Genomic DNA, 20,228 nt, shown 5'->3' with positions numbered 1-20,228 from the left:
TTTATTGAATTATTTTGTCTTGACAGCAACAGCACAGTGACAGTACCCTCCAGATCTAATCCAGTTCGAGCTCATTTCACAGTTACTTTCACTTTCATCGTACCTTCGTCATGCTTTTGTGCTGAGCGTGAAGTGCGAGGTAGATGGCCATGTGAAATGTTCGTTCGTGTCACTCCTCTCTCAACGTAACAAGAGCCAACGAAATCGTCAAGTAATGCATCATGCATCTATCATCGCGGGCGCTAGCCGATCAGATTCGCGCGAGGCAGGCGCCGATGTATTGCTCGTTGAGCCGTCGCCACCATCAAGTAGGAACCGCTCTTGAAACGAAACTATAGAAACAAACGAGTGCGTGCACGACATGGGTAGCGCCGCCGTGACTGTTCACCCGCTTACGCACGACTCGCATGCGGCATGGAATCGGCTAAAGACCAACCAGACCGTGCATATTGCGACCACGCTCGCGTTGGACGAACCGATCCGAGCCGACGCCGTTCGATTCGTGTGCATCTCGGACACGCACAGCGCGATCGAGCACATGCGACATCCGATACCGGACGGAGACGTGCTGATACACGCCGGCGACTTCACCCGGAAGGGCTTCACCGAGGAAGTGGACGCATTCAGCACTTTCTTAGGTGAGTTCTTCACATGTAGAAGCGAAATACGAAAACGGCAGGATCCTGCACCCGCCGCGGTGGCTCAATGGGTAAAACACTCGGCTATAAAATAGAAGAACTCGGATTCGAACTTCACTGCGATGGCCGCGTTTTGATGGAGGCCAAATTCAAATGCGATCCGTGTGCTGTGCGATGTCAGTACACGTTAAAGATCCTCATGATTATGTTTTCTCAACGTTGGATGGATAGATGGATGATAAGGGCGTCCCATTTGAAACGGGGTAGTGGCAGTTTCCACCATGCTGGCCTTTTTCTTTCCTTTTTTCTCTGTATCTTGAGTGTTGTTATGAATTCATCCCTCAACCATTTCGTCATTTCGGTTATTAAATTTCTATGTTATCTTTCTGCTTTACAGCTACCAGTCTTCTAATCGCTTTCTGTTAACTTGAACTGTAGATTCCTTCACCTGTCCACTGTGTCTCTAAATCCTCTAAGGTCTTACACACACACCTACACAAGGATGATGCTGCCCTGACAGCTAATTATTTATATCCGTGTAGCTTCCTCCTCCACTTCTTCCATGTACACCTAACTTCGTCTTCTGTCTTCCCAATGATCTGGGAATTCTTTCTCTTTCTTCATTAACAGAACAGAAGGCATACTACCTCATTGTTATCGCCACAGTTATCACCCAGGCTTGCAAAATCTCTCTTGTCAACTTGTCCTTATCCTTTCTTAAACGTTATGAAGGTCTGCTGGGCGCATTTGTTTCTTGCATAAGTTACAATCTTTGTTGTAATAACTCAAGGTTGATAATTCCAGCATACATGCCCAGCCAAAGGAGAAGAGCCTGGAAACTCCCAGAAGCTGGTGCCTTATGGTTCCTAGATTTGCACCTTAAATTCTTGGCGGGGCATTTATGTCGGAGTTATCAGCCACGGGTGAATAAGCAACTCCTTCCGTATACATCGAACCATTCAAAGACATTGAAAAGAGGCATAGCGAAGACTGCTTTGATGTCTGCTCTTACAAAATCACACCGCCACCATATGAGGCAAAGTTTCTTACGCCAGAGTGATAGGCTTCTAGAAGCAGGATTTCTGATGGAGTTACTATGCTGCACAGCAGAAAGCTTGGCGTTGCAGAATAAATGAAAAAGGATAGGGAATCGGCAAGTGACACAGAGAAAGAAAAGATCTTTGGTACCCTGTGTTCATGGCTTTACCCACAAATTGGGCAGAAACACGGCATTCAAATCATTCCTATGGCTCCCAACAAAGAAAAATATATGTGTGCGCAACTGAATGGAGACGAGAATAAATTAAGATGCGAAACGACGCATCGAACGAGATATTCAGAATGCATCCAAGGGATGTTATATCAGATTCCCCTGCTCTGTGAAAAGAAGTACATAGGTAGGCCAGACTGGAAGATGTATCAACGATAGGATTGGAGAACACGCCACTGCAATATAGGAGAAGTCTGGAACCAAACTTGTGGCTCACTGCAAAGACATTAACTTATGCAAGAAACAAAAGTACCCACCAGAGGTTTCGAAAAAAGAATAAGGAAAAGCTGACAAATTTTGGAAGCCTGGGCGATAACTGTGGCTGGGGAAATTGAAGAAAGAGAAAGAATTCCTAGATTACGGGAAGGACAGTGAAGGACGAAGTTAGATGAGCATGGAAGAAGTGGAGAAAGAAGAATGTTAGCGGGTATAAATACATAATTAGTTGTGAATGCAACATCGTCCTTGTCTATGCGTCTGCGTGCGTCCCTCTTCTGTGCATTGTCGCCAGTTCTGCTGTGTCTTTCATTATTTCTGCAGACCAACTAGCTGAGCATTCTACTGTATTATTATTCCTCTACGGTCCTCTGAGCAGTGTTACCTAGCGACAGATAGCAGAAATAATGTTAGGCTTGGTTTAGTTTACAGGGTTTAATGTCTCAAAGTGGCTCAGGCCATGAGAGACAGCGTAGTGGAATGCTCAAAAAATTTCGACCTCCTGGATTTCTTTAACGTACACTGACATCGCACAGCACATGGGCGCCTTGCTCTTCACCTCAATCAAAAAGTGGCCACCGTGGCCGGGATCGGATTCCATATCCTTGGGCGCAGCAGTCAAGCGCCATGACCACTGCACTGCCACGATGGGCTAAAACAAATGAAGAGTGCAATTGAAGTCCACCATACTCATTGCTTCTGTAACGCAATGGATTAATGCTATGTATTTGAATGCTGAAACATAGGTTCTACTCCACTTCTTACTATTCTTATTTTGTAATCTTGCCTTTTTTTTTTCTTACAATTTACAACCGTCTAACAAATTACCAATAGTTATATTTTCTGGGAGTGTTTCCCCCTTTTGGTTGCTTTATGTGATGTTCCTCAGTATAAATTTGACCTTAAAACAAGTTGTGAACACATCCGGTTGTGGAGGTATGACAATTCTCACACAATGAAATAATGTTCACCGTACACTGTAATCTTGTTCCGCTTTCTGTGAGTGTGTGTTACCTTTAGGTTGCATTCAGAGACACTTCTGAGCTGAAATTGCCATTTAACACACTGACAGAAAACCAGAAGTTGCGAGGCCCTACTGCTGAGAGATCAGAATTATGCTAAAGATCCTCAGATAGTCGAAGTTATTCCGAAGTCCTCCTCTATGGCACCTGTTTCTCCCTTTATTCTTTTACTCCCGTCTTCCTCTTTCCTTTCACAGCCGGTTTAGGAGTCTGCTGAGAAGTGGGACGGATACTATGCCTTGATAATATGAGAGCAATATAATAGGGCCATTTTTCTATGGGACATAGTACAGATGTGTCGTATCAAAAGATTCGAGTCGTGTATAAAAGTGACAGTTGTGCATGCATGTGCAATTTGAGCTGGAAGTAGATTGAAAAATTGCTTAGAATTATATGCAGAGTTCAACTTAAGGGAACCCCTTTTATTATGGTTGATGTTGATCCAGACCCGAGCTTTTGATTGAGTAAGCTAGAATTAAAGGAGCTTAATTAGTGACAGTTTGCACTTATTTGGTTGGTAGGAAATATAATGTAGCCAAATGCATGACAGAGCCTTAAAGGCCTAACAAAGCTTTACACCTTTTGTTTTGCATCAGATATCGGCTGTTCACACCATGTCAGGAGGACATCGTTTGCAGGGTTCATATTATGCCAAATATATTGCTGGCATATTGCTCGATTTTGCCTGCCTAAATGCATAAATATTTTCCAAGTTTTTATCTTAAGTTGCGCCCCGATGATTTTACCTGACACGCAGCAGTGTATTGCACGTATGCATGCAAGTCAGGGGTCCCAAGTTGCAGCTACTTTGCAAAATGACCTGTCATATGTTACCTCAAACTGTTCTACAATTGTAGTGTGCCAATTCCAAAGCCTGTTTGCAGTTTTCTTTGTTCGGCAGTAGATCCAATCCTTTCTACATAAAGTTTTATTGAAATACTATTCTACTGTATTGTGGGCCATGTGGGTCTAGTGCGGAGGGAGGCATGCTCTGTATTTAGCCAGTGTTCTGAGAACAAGTGCTTACTAGCTCATGTTGTATCTGATAAACACATCAATCCTGGGATTTTATCTGTTGCTTAAAGGAGGCACTTATTGTGCCAAAAGGACATGGACAATCAAGGGGCACTTTTGGCCCATGCACACTTATCTGTTGCATATGCTTTTACCCGGGCAGCACAATGGCCAGTGCACTGCCAGGATGATACCGATATTGGGCCGATGGTTGTTCTACCGGGGTACAGCTTTCTACTTATGTGTGTACTAGTGTGCTTGAAGTTCTCTCGATAACGACATTCTTCCACCAGCAGTACATGCTGGTGACTTGCTGTCAAATCACCAGTTGGTGGATGAGGAGCCTGAAGGGAATGTGCATATCTAATGCGGTTCCGATATGACATGCACTGCTCTGACATTTTTTAGCTATGCACAGTGCACAGAGGAAGTGTGGGAGAGGGAGGGGTAAGGACCATGAGCATGAGCTACTTCTTTCTGTGTGTACGCTACCACATTAATGCAAGTGCCGATTTTGTACTTTACCAATTGTGTAATTGCTATTGATTTACTGTTTTATTCCTTCTGTGACATGAAATGTCTGCAGAATTACAGGCATTTTGTCGTTGATCCTTTTTATTTGTGAGGAATTCGCATATTGTTACGCATGGCTGGTACAAGTAACATGCACAACATTAAAAGAAATCTTGTCAGGCATTTATTGTGGCAGTTTTTCGTCATTTTGTGACTTGTCACACAGTCCGAAATAATTGGCTGCCTTCCATACCTGCACATAATAGATGAAAAACTCAGTTCTTTCCGAAGGCTCTTGAAATATAGTTTTTCAGCTGTAAACATTTCTGTTAGTATTAGGTTTGTGTCACATTAATGAATGCCCCTTTAGCTGTTATTGTTCTGCATACCTTGCATTTTGTTGTATGCATTCGTATATTTGCTTTTACCTGTTTCCTGTGTGTGATATGTGTAAAACTCGCCTAAGCACATATCTTTGGAAAGACGAGTTGTTCTGCAGTTGTGTCTATCACGCAGGAACCCTCCCACACAGGCACAAGGTCGTTATAGCGGGAAACCATGAGCTCTCTTTCGATCCAGTCACAGCTGCCCGGTCAGCAGGTGTGTCCAATGAAGCCGTTGAACGGGTCAAGCGGCGACTAGTCAACTGCACTTACCTGCAAGATGCTGCAACCACTGTCTGTGGTGTCAAGGTCTATGGATCTCCATGGTAGCGTTTCACTTGTTGTGCATGTTTGTGTGTTTTTGTTTGAATCATAAAAGAAGAGTAAGCTTGGTTCTTTCTCTGTTGTTTATCTCATCTCCATCTTTTATGGCTTCTGTTGCAACATGCTCCTTTTACTGTGGATAATTTAGGTATGGTGACCCATTCAAGAAAAGCAAATTATTACTTCTGAGTGTACATTTGAAAGCTGTTGGACTTCATTAATTTTAACTTGTGCTTTCGAAATCTCCAGCTTACCTATTTTTTTTTCAATGATAATGTATTGAGGCTGCACAGGTTTTGACTGAAGTTTATTTCCGTGCCTTGAACCATTCTGTCTGGTCCCAAGCTTGTCAGTATTGAAGGAGGTTCGACCTGTCCATAACCAGGGTTCATTTAATGACTAAACTATGTATTTCAGTGCCCTGTTGGGGTGGTGCAGTGGCTAGGGAGCTCGACTTCTGTGCGCAAGGATGCGGAATCGAATCCCGGCTGCGGCGGCCGCTTTTCGATGGAGGCGGAAAGCAAGACGTCCGTGTGCTGTGCGATGTCAGTGCACGTTAAAGAACCCCCAAGTGACCGAAATTTCCGGAGTCCTCCACTACGGCATATCTCATAGCCTGAGTCGCTTTGGGACGTTAAGCCCCACAAACCATGTACATCAGTGTAGCGTATTCACTGGAATGTTGCAGACAGAGGTACTGCAGGATAAGCCTTAGTTGTTGGCTTCTTCATGCAGCTTTCAAGCACCTCCGAGTTACCTTTGATGGTGACAGGTGACATGACAGAATCCAAATGACCGGTCAAGTCCGTGTGTGTGGTTCTCAACTGGTGTGCTGAAACAGCTCTTATCGATGGATGCCTGGCAGCACTGCCTAATAAGTGCAGTCTTTGTTTCTCTGTTATCTTTCCATCCTGCTTGGCTCTTTTTACTGCTAAGTTTTTCTGAGCCAGTTATATGGCGTTCCCATTGAAGCATTGAAGGTGTATTAATGAAGCTGGTCAAATAGAACATACAGCACAGTTCGTCAGAAGACATGGTGATTTCTAGGCAGTAAATGGCAATGAGTGTTGAGAATTTTTAGTCATACGAATCGCCTGCAGGTTCTTACAAGATGTCATCAAAATATTTGTCATCACTAGCTGTGTGAGGGCGAATTGAAGGGGTCTGTGCACTGGTGGTTTTGGTAAACAGTGCTACCATCACAACACCATCACTCTGTCTTTGTCTACTGCATGGCAAGGGCTCTTCTATTCATGGCCGATCAGCCTTCCTGTGCCGGCCTCAGGTGAACCCTACCTGTAGGTTGAGTTCTATGAAATACTCTAGAGTTCCTGGAGTGCTTGATGGTTGATCTTAATGCCTAAGCTCATGCATGCCTCTGTGCCAACCTTTGCTTTTACCGGATTATTTTGATCGTACCGTATCTTCTTGTAGTAAACCATTTTGCAATATATACTCAGTCATTACCTGTTAAATTTTGGCAATATGGTCCATGCGTATGCCTGTCTTTTTTTTTTTTTTTTTTTACATCAAGCAGGAAGGGATGGTACTCAAAATGCAAAATATGTGGGGTTCCTTGCCCCCCTAGGTTAAAGATATTGAAAAGCAACACTCTGAGGGGCGATTGGTTATCCTGTCTTCACGTGATATGTCTCACCCAGGCCCATTTCTTAGTTTCTTCTCAATTCTGACTATAATGTCATTAACTTGCGTTTGTTTGCTCTTCTTTTTGTTGCGTAGTATAGTTGAAACACTAGAAGTGCTTAAAATGTGCTTAGACTGTCATACCAGATTGAACTGGTCCTGTTCACAGGCCAGTCAGGTATGACTTGGAGCAAAAACAAAAACAGTTAGAGGGTACTTAATCACATTACTAGTTCAGAATGCAGTGGCATTGAAGTCAGAAGTCTGTTTGGCATGCTTCTTCTCCTCGGTTATTGCTGCTCACCACAAACTTTTACAGCTGGCAGTACTCCACCTTTAGCGACTTACATGCATGGTCATCCTGTGTGCTTATGGGGATTTTCCACTGTGGTAGACACATGTTGTATTGATTCTGCCCCCATTCCAACGTGATATGCGGAGCTGTCGATGCAAGTCCGCATGCAGAAAAGTGCGGCTGTCAATATCTGCCTAGCCTGCCCACCGTCCATGCCACCTGCCAACTACAAACTGTCAGTGCTCCTGCAAACAGCCATGTCACATGTTCTGATGGTGTCACACGCCCCAGTGGCCAATCGGCACTCAGCAATGTCATGTGGTCTAGTGAGGTCATCACCATTTTGACCAATCGCAAATTTTGTCACTAACCACACCGCGTCTTTTCCGTGATGAAGCTTCTATTGCAATAGCATTAAAAGTGTTGCTGGTGCAATGAGTGCATTTATCTGAATTTTATGAAGGTCGTCAACCTGGGAAAGATGGGTGGTGGATGTTGGGCATTAAAACTGGCGAGCCTCTGCCTGAGTTGGAGGTGGGGCTGAGAGATGGCGTATACTTAATCAGTAGGCGCTCATTACACAATGATGGACTGGACCTGCGGACCTCAGTGGACTAATGGAGTAGTACAGTTCATTAGATGAGCATATTACACCTCTTATTTCTGGCACTAAGTTCACGTGGGGTGCAGTGCAACTGTTGGAGTCACTGTAAATATTTGGCATGCAATGTTTCCATTTACATTAACATGATACATGCACATAACTGTTCAGTTTGAATGTGTTTAGGTATTGCTATAGTGTTTCATTCAGAGCAACCCATAGTTTCTCGCTCAGATTTATATTTTGTTGTCAAGTACAAAAGAAACAGAATACAAAGCTCATATTTCCGTGCTTTCCTATGGTGGATAAATGATTCCGGAGGCAGTTTTCAGTTTTTGGTGATATTTAGGGAAAACGCAGCCAGACATCACAAAGCAGACATTAGATGCAACATTGAAGCACAGGAAGAAAGTAGTGCGAGTTAGGTAACAAGTGATAGTTAATCACATTATATAGCTGAAATCAACAAGTGGCCATGAGCAAGGTATGCAATGCGAAGGCCAGATAACCGGTGTTCTCAAAGTGTGACAGACTGGATTTCGATTGAAGACTAGCATAGCAGCGGGGTTGCAGAAAGTTAGGGGAGTAGATGAGACTAGGAAGTTTGTGGGGATAAAATGGATGCAGTCGGCACAGGATCGTGCTAATTGTAGAAGTGTGGGAGAGGCCTTTATATGCTGATAGTTATTAAAACTATGAACTTCTGTGGCTAGCAGCACACGTGATAGCACACACCAAGGCCAAAGTATTATTAGGGCTTTACAGTGAGAAAGACATTGAAATACTGTCGATCCTTTTTGGGATCAATACAGGAGAGGGCAGATATATCTTTTCGGTGTCTAGGGTTTGAATCTTCAACAACTAAAGTAAACATAAACAAGGCAAAACTGAACAAAATAAGCTAGAGCACAGTCTAGCAATAAGTAATCATGTAATACATTGAGGGTTACACTTGCATATAACGGAAACACTGAGGGAAACACTGTATTACAAGATTGTTATCAGATTTATGGTTAGAAGAATGTAAGTAAAAAGCTTCCAGCTAGCCTAATAAATGTGTCTATGGTTGCCCGGGCTGTGACTGAAGGATTCAAGCGATTCCAGTGTGGACAACTCGTGGAAAAAAGGAATATTGGAAATTACTGCGACAAACGAACTCTTCAAGGGTGAGCGCATGCTTGTGACATGTTTCTCTTGTATGGTTGTATTTTCTGTGTAGACGACCCTCATTCATGTAAAATTGTCGATATAATGTGGAGCCATTTCGTGCTTGGTGCTTCTTGCGAGTACAGGACGTGCTGTAATTTCGTCCTCCTGTCCGCTGTGTTGACGGCAGGCAGCCGCGGTTCCACAACTGGGCATTCAACCTTCAGCGGGGACAGGCGCTGCTCGACAAGTGGAACCGCATCCCGACTGACACGGATGTGCTCGTGACGCACACACCACCCGTGGGGCATGGCGACCACTGCGTGCTGAACCGGCACGTCGGCTGTGTCGAGCTGCTCAGCGTTGTACAGCACCGGGTGCGACCACGCTACCACGTGTTCGGTCACATACACGAGGGTGAGCAGATGAGTGCTTGGGAGTTTTTGAATTCATGTACTTATATATTGTATTTAGTTGTTCTCTGATGGTATTGATACGCGGGTTATAAAATTTTCTCATTTGATCTTTGTTACTGTCATCAGCCAGATTTATGTCTAGTGGGGCAAAAGCCACTTTCAGTAATCTCCAATTATACTTTTCCTTCCAAAGCCACAGGCAGTGTATCCCAGCATACTTCCTATTCATGTCCCATTTTCCGTACTTGGCACATTTCTTTTCTTCCGAGATGCACCGTCATGTGTGTTTCTGACATCCATGCATTCTACTACAACTTTCACAAAGGTTTTTTCAATGCATTAACCTTGTACATTGGGATAGTTGGTATGTATTCATTGACAACAAGTGCAAAAAAAAGACAACAACAAAGCGGAGATGGCTCAACACAAGTGGGATTTCTTCAAAGTCGTCCTATACTTCATGCCAAATTTTGCATACAGGAGATACTTTGCATACAGGAGATGACAGCTGAAATTGCATGTGTGATGTCGTGAGTTACGCACCTGTTTATATTTACCAGTACACATTTCTTGGATGAGAAAATTTCATGCCTGATTGTGGTCATTTTAGCTGAGTAATAATGAAGATATCACTTACAGTCACTGCTTTAGCCAGTAAAAGTACATATACTAGAGATTTTATGATAGTGCCTGTGGTGATGTCAATTCTTATTCTGTCATGAGGACATAAAACCAAGCTTCGATTTAAGTTTTCTAATCGCTGTTTTATTAAAGTACTCCTTAATATTTTAGGAGATTATTCACTGTAGCTTAGACAGGCTGCTTCAAGAAATATAATGTGGTAGTCAACTCAAAATGCTGGAAAAATCTCCCGAGTTGCCGTTTTGCAACAAACCGATAATCTGCCTCAATGTATGCCCTGAGCCGGTGCATTTTTCCCTGTTCATTTCTGCCTTCATTCCTTGAGAGTGGCAAGTTGACATGTCCCCTGGAGCTCTGCTGCAGTGACTCAGTGGTTATACAGGGTGCTCAGCTGTTGAGCCTGAGGAGGTGTGTTCTACCCCGGCAGCGGTGGTCATGTTTTAAGTGGAAGCAAAAGGCAAGGTTCCTGTGTACTATGCAATTCCCGCATGGTTCGAATTGATTTGGATCCCTCCACTACGGCGTCCCTCACTAGACGAACACCGTGTTTACAAACAAAGGAAGCGCTCGCGGTAGCGCAGCCAACTGGGGGCGAAAAAGTAGGGTTAGCTCCCATTGAAATACATAAATTCAAAGCATTTCAAAGCAGATTTCTCATTTCATGGGGCACCTATGATGTCGTTATTCGGTGCAGAGTAACCGTGAATATCCTAGAACAGATCGTGAAAGTATGGAATCCCATTACCGAGGCAAATTATTTTTAAAGCACCGCGGAACTTATGGGGGTACGATTTGGGAGGGCGACCCATAGAAATACATGTAAACACAACTTACCGCAACATTTTTATCGTTTCGCAGAGCACCAGAAGTGGCGGCCAGTCATTAAACTTTGGCCAGCAATTTGAAGAACTGTGTGACAAAGTATGCTGCTTCATTGCAGAGGCAGTCTACTTTTAAAACTCCCTGAATAAGCTGTTGTGAATCCAGACATCCCCAAAAGGCTCATGTAGCAAATTGCACAGTTTTGTTTACAGCCTGATATGCTGCCGCATGGGGTAAATTAGCTTGATAACACTGTCGCTCAAGTGATACATCCTACACAGAATTATATTTAAAAAGCAGTTGTCAAACGCCATACGACAATATGGACCAGACGAAAACCGCGCATTGCAGCAGACGACGGCGAAGCTGGCGAATACCCACCACGGCCGCCTCCAGCTCTAGAGCGTCTGCTAACGACGGCGCCGGTGGTGCATGGTCATCTGCAACTGTGCGCAGTCATTTTATCGTGTTGTGAACAGTCCCGTCAATCGTCAGACTTGCGGTACTTGCAAGGGAATGTAGTCTACGCTGCAGCAATGTCGGACTACGTGAAAAGTTTGTCGAAATCGGATAAACAGTGCTACAATGAAAAACTACATTGACAACGTTGTGCACCTGGACCCATTTGTTATGCCTCAAACACATTGGGAAGTCCCCCAGACAGACGCATGCGCTCTACCACTATGGGCATGGCAAACATTGTAGTGTAGTATTTGATTTTTTCTCCAAGTCGCTTCACTACAGAGACCTTCCAGGCATACAAGTCCTTGGAGGCATACAATTATTTTGAATCAGGTGGGTGTGCGCAACGTCATCAACAGGCATATATGCTAGTAACTATTTTCTTCATTTATTTCCTTTTTTCCCCTTGATATCTATATGGTTCTCATATATCACTCTGCATTTTGTGTGGTTTCTAGCTCATCTTTTTTTTTTTTTTTTCGTACGGCGCAGACCATTCAATCAGTGCACAGATGCCGGAATATAGAGCATCTCAATATGTTTGCTTACGACTTGCTCACCACATGCATGTATCGCGACGCAACTCATATGGATTCATTTGAATACTTACCGCCTCTACTTAGCCACGATCAATGTTTTCGGAACGGAATAACGTCGTGCCCGTTATTTTGTGTTTTATTCCCCTCAATTTATAAAATCAACCATGTCTCGACGGCATTATTACTGCCTTACTCGACTCATGCGCGTCGCCACACTTGAAATGTTTTTTTTTTTTTTTTTTTTTTTTTACTTTCGCCATGCAACATGATGTCGGGGCATGGTACAAGGCAATCACCAAAAAAACAAGCCGCTTGGGCAACAAGCCTCATAGATGGGGGATGGGGGGGGGTTCGTCTTGAAATTCACAGCACATATTTATTGATAAATATGCTTTACAGAGATGTCACATGTGAAATCTTTTTGCATACATATATTCATGGTCTTAAAAAAATTCACCAGCTCCTAACAAACGACTGCTTTCGTAAATGCAATGTCAGCTTTTTTGCGAACCATTCCATACATATATTTTGTATGAGCCGCGCTACCGCAATGCATTTCTAACTCAGATTCTAGACAACGAAGCATTTTAAAAGTAGATTGCCTCCGCAATAAAGCAGCATATACTTTGTCACACAGTTTTCCAAACCGTTCGCAACGTTTAACGACCGGCTACCACTTCTGGTGCTCCGCGAAACGAGAAAAATGTTGGGTAAGTTATGTTTACATGCGTTTCTATGGGTCACCCTCCCAACTTGCACCCCCATACGTTTTGCGGTGTTTTAGAAATACTTTGCCTCGGTAATGAGATTTCATATTTTCATGATCTGTTCTAGGATGTTCATGGTTGCTATGTGCCGAATAATGACATCATAGGTTCCCCGTTAAATCAGATAACTGCATTGAAATCTTTCGATTAAATGTATTTCTTAGGGCGCTAAGCCTACTTTTCAACCCCAGTCGGCCCAGCCTGGCGACAGAAGCCCCACTGCATTGTGCTCACGTCACAGATCGGTGTTGGTCTATAGCCTATGCTGCTTTGGGACGCTAAACCTTTTAAACCATGCTATAATAGTGCCATACTGTACCGTACCATACCATATCATGGGGGCTATGTTTTAACTATACACGTTACATGCTCCTAACGCAGGGGAGCACCATTTTAGAACCAGTAAATTATGCCTGTCTCTCATTTTCCTGTGGGCAAGTGATTTGGGCAAGAACAGGAAAAGGCACTTGGTGGGTTATCCATTCACAAACAAAAAAGGAAATGCACATAAAATGCACCGTTCTATAGGACGCACTACCGAATATTTTGTCAAAAAACTGCGTCTTATACACAGGAAAATACGGTAGTCTGTTCCAGCAGAAAATCTGACTACGAGATATTTGCCATCACCATGCATTTCGTGGTACTAAAGCCCAATTGATGCACCTCTATTTCGTTTGTACAAATTTCTGGCAGTTTCCGCAACATCTGGGGTGGCACTGCGAGCACTGCGAGGTCATCCACATACACCAGGCTGGTACTTGTTGTATAACCCTCCTTTCTTGAAGGCCTTGGAAATGAAAACAAAGCTTAGAGACCTTCAACTGTGACATAACAGTGGGCATCGCCAATGCATCCACTTTGGGATCCCCAGGGAGCTTTTTACCTGGTCCACTCCGGCCTTGACCCTTGCATACAGGGTCTAGAGCAGGTCAACACTGCATTATTGTCCAATCTATGCTCCATTAGTAGGTTCCAGAGTAGCTCTCAGTCAATGTTGTCGTTAGTCTTGGCTATGTCCAGGTACAAAATGTAGAGAGAGTTCCCCATCTGCAGTGCATAAATTTTCCTCATTGTGTCTCCCTGATTAAAAACTCTTCTGCAGCTCTCAAAGGACACCACATCTCTCTGCCCACTTCTGAAAACGAGTCTTCGCTATATGTACTGCCACTCTCCGTAGGACTGCAACCTTCACAATGGGCATGTGATTTTTCAGGTTCCCTTCACCCCCCCTCCCCAACTCCCACATGCACCTGCGGCTTGATCCTGGTTCTTCTCCAGTTGTCCGGGATTTCAGTGTCTACTTGCACTCTTATCACGAATTTTCTTAATCATGACTGTGCCTTTGGCTTAAGAACTTTGATCAAGCTCATGAGGACACTGTCACCCCTGTTGCAGTCCTGGACTTTGCTTTATTGAACACCCATTCCCATTTTTGCTCAGTAGGTGGCGGTCGCAGATCAGTTGCCAGCACTCCTTGCTGCTGCCACCGCATTGGCTTATGCTTCCTTCTCTTCTTGAGATCTCTGTGCCTCCATGTATTTGCATGTGACAGAAGTTGGCTCCATTACCACCTCACATGGTTGGACTAGCTTTGACAATTTCAAGAGGTCTGCATGTCTCGAACTGCCCTGGTTATATGTCCTTCGTACTTTTCTGAGTTGTTCACGCAAAAGGTCTGTTCGATTCAGAACTGGGTCTCGGCACCAGTTCTGAAAAAGTTCCTCTGGTGCCAGTCAGGTGCCGGCAAGGTGCAGTTCCAGTTCTGTGGTTGAGGTGCAGCATTCCAGCAGTGCAACACATTACTGGTTCGGCATTTTTAATCGAGCCTTGTCATCTGTTCGCTTGTTTGCGAGCTGCATGTTCTCGCGGTGTGGCTATTTTCATGCCTCACGAGGTCATGGACGATAGCATTGTTGAAGTCATTTTTAAAGAATTTCTGGAGACCTCCGACAGTGAGGACGAAGAACACGACGGCGTGGTTTTCTTTGCGGCAACACAGTGATTACATCGTGGTTCAGACCGAGACCAAACGACTGGTTTGGACAGACCGCAATTAACCAAGTTCCCGTACAACTGAAGTGCTGTTGCTAGATATTTCAGCTTTGAACTCAGGAGGGTATTCAGGTTGTCTCAAGAGACCTTCCTCTGGAAACTTGTCATTTTCACGGAGAATGACTCCGGATTTGTCGAGGACGGGAAAAAATGTCCCTAAGTGGCCCATCGATGTTTACGAGTCTCATCAGCAGTGCGCGTTGCTTGCTAGCGCCGTCAACATGTGCACCACTTTTCTGCATCTCCTCCTCGGAGGGTGCCATGGTTCTTTGCACCAGAGCAGCACCACGACTGCACCAAAATCAGTCGTGAACGGTGGTGCAGGGAAAGCTGTGAATCATGTGCTTTGGTGCAGCGCACCGTGAACCAGTTCCAGCGGTGCCGAAAACCACGGCTGAATCGAATGCAGCTAAACTAGGCATCCTTCTTCTAACCATACTTAACAGCTGCCTGTCATTTTCATCTATGTGCCCACTGAGGTCCTCAAGATGGGCATTAATGTCTCCAGCCACCAGCACTACTTTCATGGAGACTACTTGCCTCAGGTATTTGTACAGCCTCTCGTTATGTTCTATTGCCCCACACGAGCATATATAAACTACCGCTAAAGCCACCAGCCGTCCCCTTACTTTTCTAGCCATCCACATGTGTGTCCTTGGGCTTGACCTCGCCTACAAGCAGCCAACCCCTCCACCTTGTCATTCGGACCATTTGAGATTGCAGCCCTCCGCCACTCATATCCCTCGACAAGATATCTCTCTGTTCACCAAAGATGCATTTCCACCACTGCAAGCCAGTCTCTATTCGTTGCTGTGCCAGCTCCATATGCAGCTTTCGCCATTTTTTTTTCTTTCCTCTTACCCTTCTGCATATTAAAGAAAGCGATCGACAGGCCCTTTGGTTCGAGCTGTTTGCGGCACTTTCCCCTTCAGTGGCATGCTCTCTTCAGAGATAATCTACCCTGCCCAGATATCTCTCTCTCATGTGCCAGTTGGCTGGTTCTGTAGCTCCATTGTTTCTTCCCCTTTGATAGCGAGCTACTGTGTCACCCCTGCCTGGAGTAGTAGTAATTAAATGAATGCGCCCAAAAGTTACTTTTTTAAATGTGGACAAGTGCCACTACAGCTTGTCCAAAACAAGGAAACTCAGTTTAAAAACAGTTCAGTTTACTACAACCTAGTAAATATTTGTTTTTAAACTTTTCAGGTAAAATTTTTAGTCTGTTTCGCATGCTTGTAGAATCGTTGGTGACGAAGTGGCACCACATGCGTTTGGTGCGAGGTAATTAAAGCTCTCGAAGACGATTGGGTTTTCAGTGCTACACTGGCATGACTTCTGTGGGTTTCAATAGAGAATCTTAAAAGCTCCTCGATTGACAATTTAAAATGCCCAGAAACATGGTTATATGTTATCGTTGTAGTAGACGAAGATCGGACTCCTTATCAGTCTCATGATACTAACACACGAGCATCAGCTGGTAGCGATCAACACCATGACGAAGCACGCAGCAAAGTAAGCAAAGGGCCCATGCGGAAAACCTTCTGTACCTGCTGGGCTGTTCCTCGTAGCATGGTGTACCCTCATTTATCATTACAATAATGAATTCTGGTGAAGCCTTACCATTTCTCTGCATTCTCTTTTTTTCATTCCAGGCTATGGCGTGACAACCGACGGTGAGACAGTGTTCGTGAATGCCGCTATCTGTGATGTTCAATACAGACCAGTCAACGCACCCATCATCTTTGACATGCCTCTCCCAGAAGGTGCCTCAAAAGATCGCTAGGTCAATGGAGCGGCAGGGCACGTTGCTGAGCATTATCCGAAATCATGCACTCGTATTTGGGACTTCACAGACATATTTTTAGCACAAAAAGACAGGATGACAGAAAGACAAAGCGCCCGTGTTCGTCTTGTATTTTCACTGTCCTGTTCTTTTGTGCAAAAAATATGCTCGTCATACCACTAGGTACCTTGCATAGCGTGCCCACAGTATTCATATTTCATATTGTGCTGTTATGCGTGTTGTTTCCTGCTAGCTCAGAACTAAGGAAGTCGAGCGTTCTGATTGTGAGTACTGGAGCAGTAACGCAGATGCTGTATCCAGTGAACATCTTTATGCACATTTAGGCAAGTTTTTCGTTGCCATTCATTCTCTGGTATTATATCTTTAATAAACTCAAGTTTATGAGCCTGTGAAGGCCCCAAACCTTGTATCTCCATGGCCTGAACATGCTTTGCTTGTCCAGTACATGGGTTTGGCAGTTGGGTTTCCAAAAACTCCTTCTGCTGACATGTGGTGACCAGGCCCGCTGTGTTTCTTGAGTTGAGTCTTTGACGGCGCTGGTTGAGCGGTACGTTTTGAGGGGTGAGCAGTCGTTGTGCAAGGAGCAGTCGTTGTGCTGTTTCTGTTCTTAAGAAAACAAAATGCTGCACAAACTATGGAAGAGGACTGCGGTGCGCACTACAGGCTGACCAGAGGCGAGCCCCAGCAACATGGATGCTGGTTACGGATGCTGGTGAGGGGGACGACGTGGCCGCCTTTGAAGTGTGGGAGAAGACACACGTGGAGTCGAGCAGAGACGGGCGAAGACGAAAGACGCAAGATCGCGCTGGTCGAGTCAGCGATGCCGGGACTGTTTGTAAAAGAAACACTAGCAACCTGGTTATCCAAGCACCGGTTGCTCGGAATCCAAGAGCACTGGAAAATTGGATCTTGTTCCATCTTCCCACCTCAAACGAGCAGCCCGAGGTGGCAGGTCCTATCAACATCCCAATGTGGTCTCATTAAGTCGGACAAACCATGCATCAATGAATCGGTGCTGGCCATGCCCGTCATTGTTTGCTCTTAACGCCACTTTCTTGGTAATGAGGCCATACTGGTTGGCTTAAAGGCATGTTTCTGTCAGCTGCGTTTTTCCTTCTGCCTTTAGTTTGAGAGTGCAATTTTTCGGTTCCAACAGCTGAGGATTGCGTGCGGACCCCTTTCCCAAGTACCCAGGGATCGAACGTGGTAGTAAAACCTCATTACAAGAGACACTCAAGGGACCCGAAAAAGATGTCTCTTGTAAGCAAGATTTCTTGTAACCAAAAATTATAAAAGCACTGTGTTGATCAGTTTACTGCACATCAGCATATATAAATGCATTCACATGCATTATCAGGAAATTGTTCAGGAAAGCTTAAAGAAGTTATTCATACCAGTATGTATCTTTTTGAGAGCAGAGTGTATTCCTTCCCAAATTCTGGAGGTAAAACACTTCACTTTGCAGTTCTTCCTGTTGCTCTAATACCTTTGAAGCACTCTTACATGCTCGTCACTCTCGTCACACCTTTCCCTCTGAAATGTCCTCGTAGTCATCTTCTATGGCACATGTGCCATTTACTTGCGCGAGAATTGCACAGTCTGAAAGGGAGCACACAAGATCCGCATCTGCAGATACGAATTCCTCAGTACATTATGATACCTCAGCAGTCTCTTGGATGCTCGCCCATGCAAGGAAGCTTTCAACAGTATCCATATATGGGCCCTCTTACATCATGCCTGCTTGTTTTTCACCGCTTCACTTCTCAGGCCATTCCAGACACCAGAACAGCAAACTTCGCATCAATTACTATTGTACAGTCTTGCTGCCTGTCGAGCAACAGGTGTTCTACCAACCTTGTTCTGTACAGCAACTTGACAGAGCGCATAATGCCTTTTGTCTATTGGTTGAAGGTATGGTGTGGAGTTTGGAGGGAAAAAATTACCGACGATTACGTTACTTCCTAATGCGAAATTTGAGCGCAGCAAATAAGCTGTTTCACCTTTTCGATAGATTGAGGCAAATCCGCCGCCACCGATCTGGCTCTCTGATTGCCACCGCACAGGGGTTGCATTGGAGGAGGAGCGAAGAAAGGAATTAAGTTCGAGCCGGCGCTTTGACAACCGGAGACTCGCAGGAAGAGGGGGGAGGGGGGCGGCGTGTACACCCAGCGGCAAACGATGGGGGCAGAAGCGCGCGCAGCAAGCGGACAACGCGGTAAAGGGAGGAGGGAAGAGATAGCAGTGACTGACTGATGCTGCTAACGCCGATAGTGTCAACCCCAGCTGCGGAGTTGGTTTCAAGGACAACGCCGCCGATGCCGACGCAAACAGTATGATACCCTCGCTTCTGCAGCGCCAAGAGCAAGGTCTAGCCGTGGGAAGGTGGTCACCTATTCGTCGACGTGCTGGGGCCTACGTGAAATAACCGGCGCGTCGGCAACTGAAGAGCACCCTATCCGCCACACAGGAACAGGGGGGGGGACCCTCCCCTCCTCTTTCTGCATGGCGGCGACGGTGTTCTATGCAGTCACGTTATCTTGACTCTCTAGTGGCGTCAGCAGCATCCAGCGGTATCAGTCGGTCGCTGCTAGCACTGGGGGGATGAAAGGGGGGCGGAGCTGGTTACGAGGCCGACGCCGACGCGAAAGCCAGGAACGGACGCCAAAGAGCTGCGCTCTAAAAATAACTTTTGTGGCTTTGAGCATGAGAACTTTGGTGCTGTAAGAAGCATTGTCCACAAAGAGAGACATCAGGTTCTGAGCTTTCATCTTGTGATCAAATTTTAACAGCGAGAAGTTAAATATGCTGGATGTCATTCATGCATTTTGATTACTTTCGTAGGCGACAGTAATGTGATGCCAATGGCTGAAAATTGGTGGGTCGTTTTGATCTTCCAATGATGGGGAAGCCCTCCTTCTCAGTTCCCGAAATATACAACAAAAAGGATGCTGATATGGAACATAATTTAGCTGAGGGAGTCTGAAGTGCATCATGTATGAGATGGTATGCTTCAGCTGCATTGCATGAGCACACCTGGGCTTTGTCTCTTCTAAATAGTGAAGGTTTTACTTCAGGGACCTGAAAAAGTTGTCCTTAGTAACCGAGTGTCTCTTGTAACCATGTCTCTTGTATGCAATGTTGTTAACATGGCAGACATAGGAAAACCAACCAAACCATTTTTAAATGTCTCCTATAACCGAGTGTCTCTTGTAACGAGATGAATGTGGGGCGGATGCTCTACCACAAGGCCACCGCTTTGGCCCCATCGCCATTTCACACGAGCTAAATTTAAGCTGTCTAAATGTGATACTATGTTGCAAAGCTGCCACAATTTTGACGTAACAGCAGCATAAGCTGGTATAGGTGCTTGGACAGATTTTGTCGTCGCAGACCACAAAATGCAAAGCTGCATTTCGTGGTCCGAGACTGCAATACTGCCATACAAAATTACAGCTGTGGGTTGATTGCTACCCCAGGCGTACACCAATTTCCAATGTCACGAACTGTATAACTTATTTGGACTCGGGTGCACACTTGGCATTCCCTGCAACGAATCCGCCCGTGCTCTGGTTCGAGGCTCTACCACCGAGTTGGCGGCAGGAAACGGGGCCCTGGAAAGGGGAGTGTAGAGTGTGTCTAATCTAATGGCGAAGTT

General features: G+C 45.0%; 1 protein-coding gene across 1 annotated transcript; it reads left to right on the top strand.

Moving 5' to 3' along the window:
* The first annotated feature begins 75 nt into the window (after nt 1-75).
* Nucleotides 76-19,533, top strand: LOC146174841 (metallophosphoesterase MPPED2). Its single transcript, XM_084584011.1, has 4 exons — nt 76-638; nt 5,190-5,382; nt 9,257-9,483; nt 16,422-19,533. The coding sequence occupies exons 1-4, from the start codon at nt 362-364 to the stop codon at nt 16,550-16,552; spliced, it is 828 nt and encodes a 275-aa protein (XP_084440137.1). The 5' UTR covers nt 76-361; the 3' UTR covers nt 16,553-19,533.
* Nucleotides 19,534-20,228: the final 695 nt, after the last annotated feature.

The sequence above is a fragment of the Amblyomma maculatum genome, chromosome 11, assembly GCF_055883805.1.
Source record: "Amblyomma maculatum isolate TAMU_Amacu chromosome 11, ASM5588380v1, whole genome shotgun sequence".
NCBI lineage: Eukaryota > Metazoa > Arthropoda > Arachnida > Ixodida > Ixodidae > Amblyomma > Amblyomma maculatum.
Note: the sequence above shows the minus strand (reverse complement) of the source record. Positions and strands in the feature narration are given on the sequence as shown.

What these genes read in the sequence shown, in the direction of transcription:
- LOC146174841 (XM_084584011.1), top strand. Translation starts at nt 362, where the DNA reads ATGGGTAGCGCCGCCGTGACTGTTCACCCGCTTACGCACGACTCGCAT. An exon ending in CGCATTCAGCACTTTCTTAG is followed by an intron (nt 639 to 5,189) that starts GTGAGTTCTTCA and finishes TCTATCACGCAG; the next exon opens with GAACCCTCCCACACAGGCAC. An exon ending in GTTCGGTCACATACACGAGG is followed by an intron (nt 9,484 to 16,421) that starts GTGAGCAGATGA and finishes TTTTCATTCCAG; the next exon opens with GCTATGGCGTGACAACCGAC.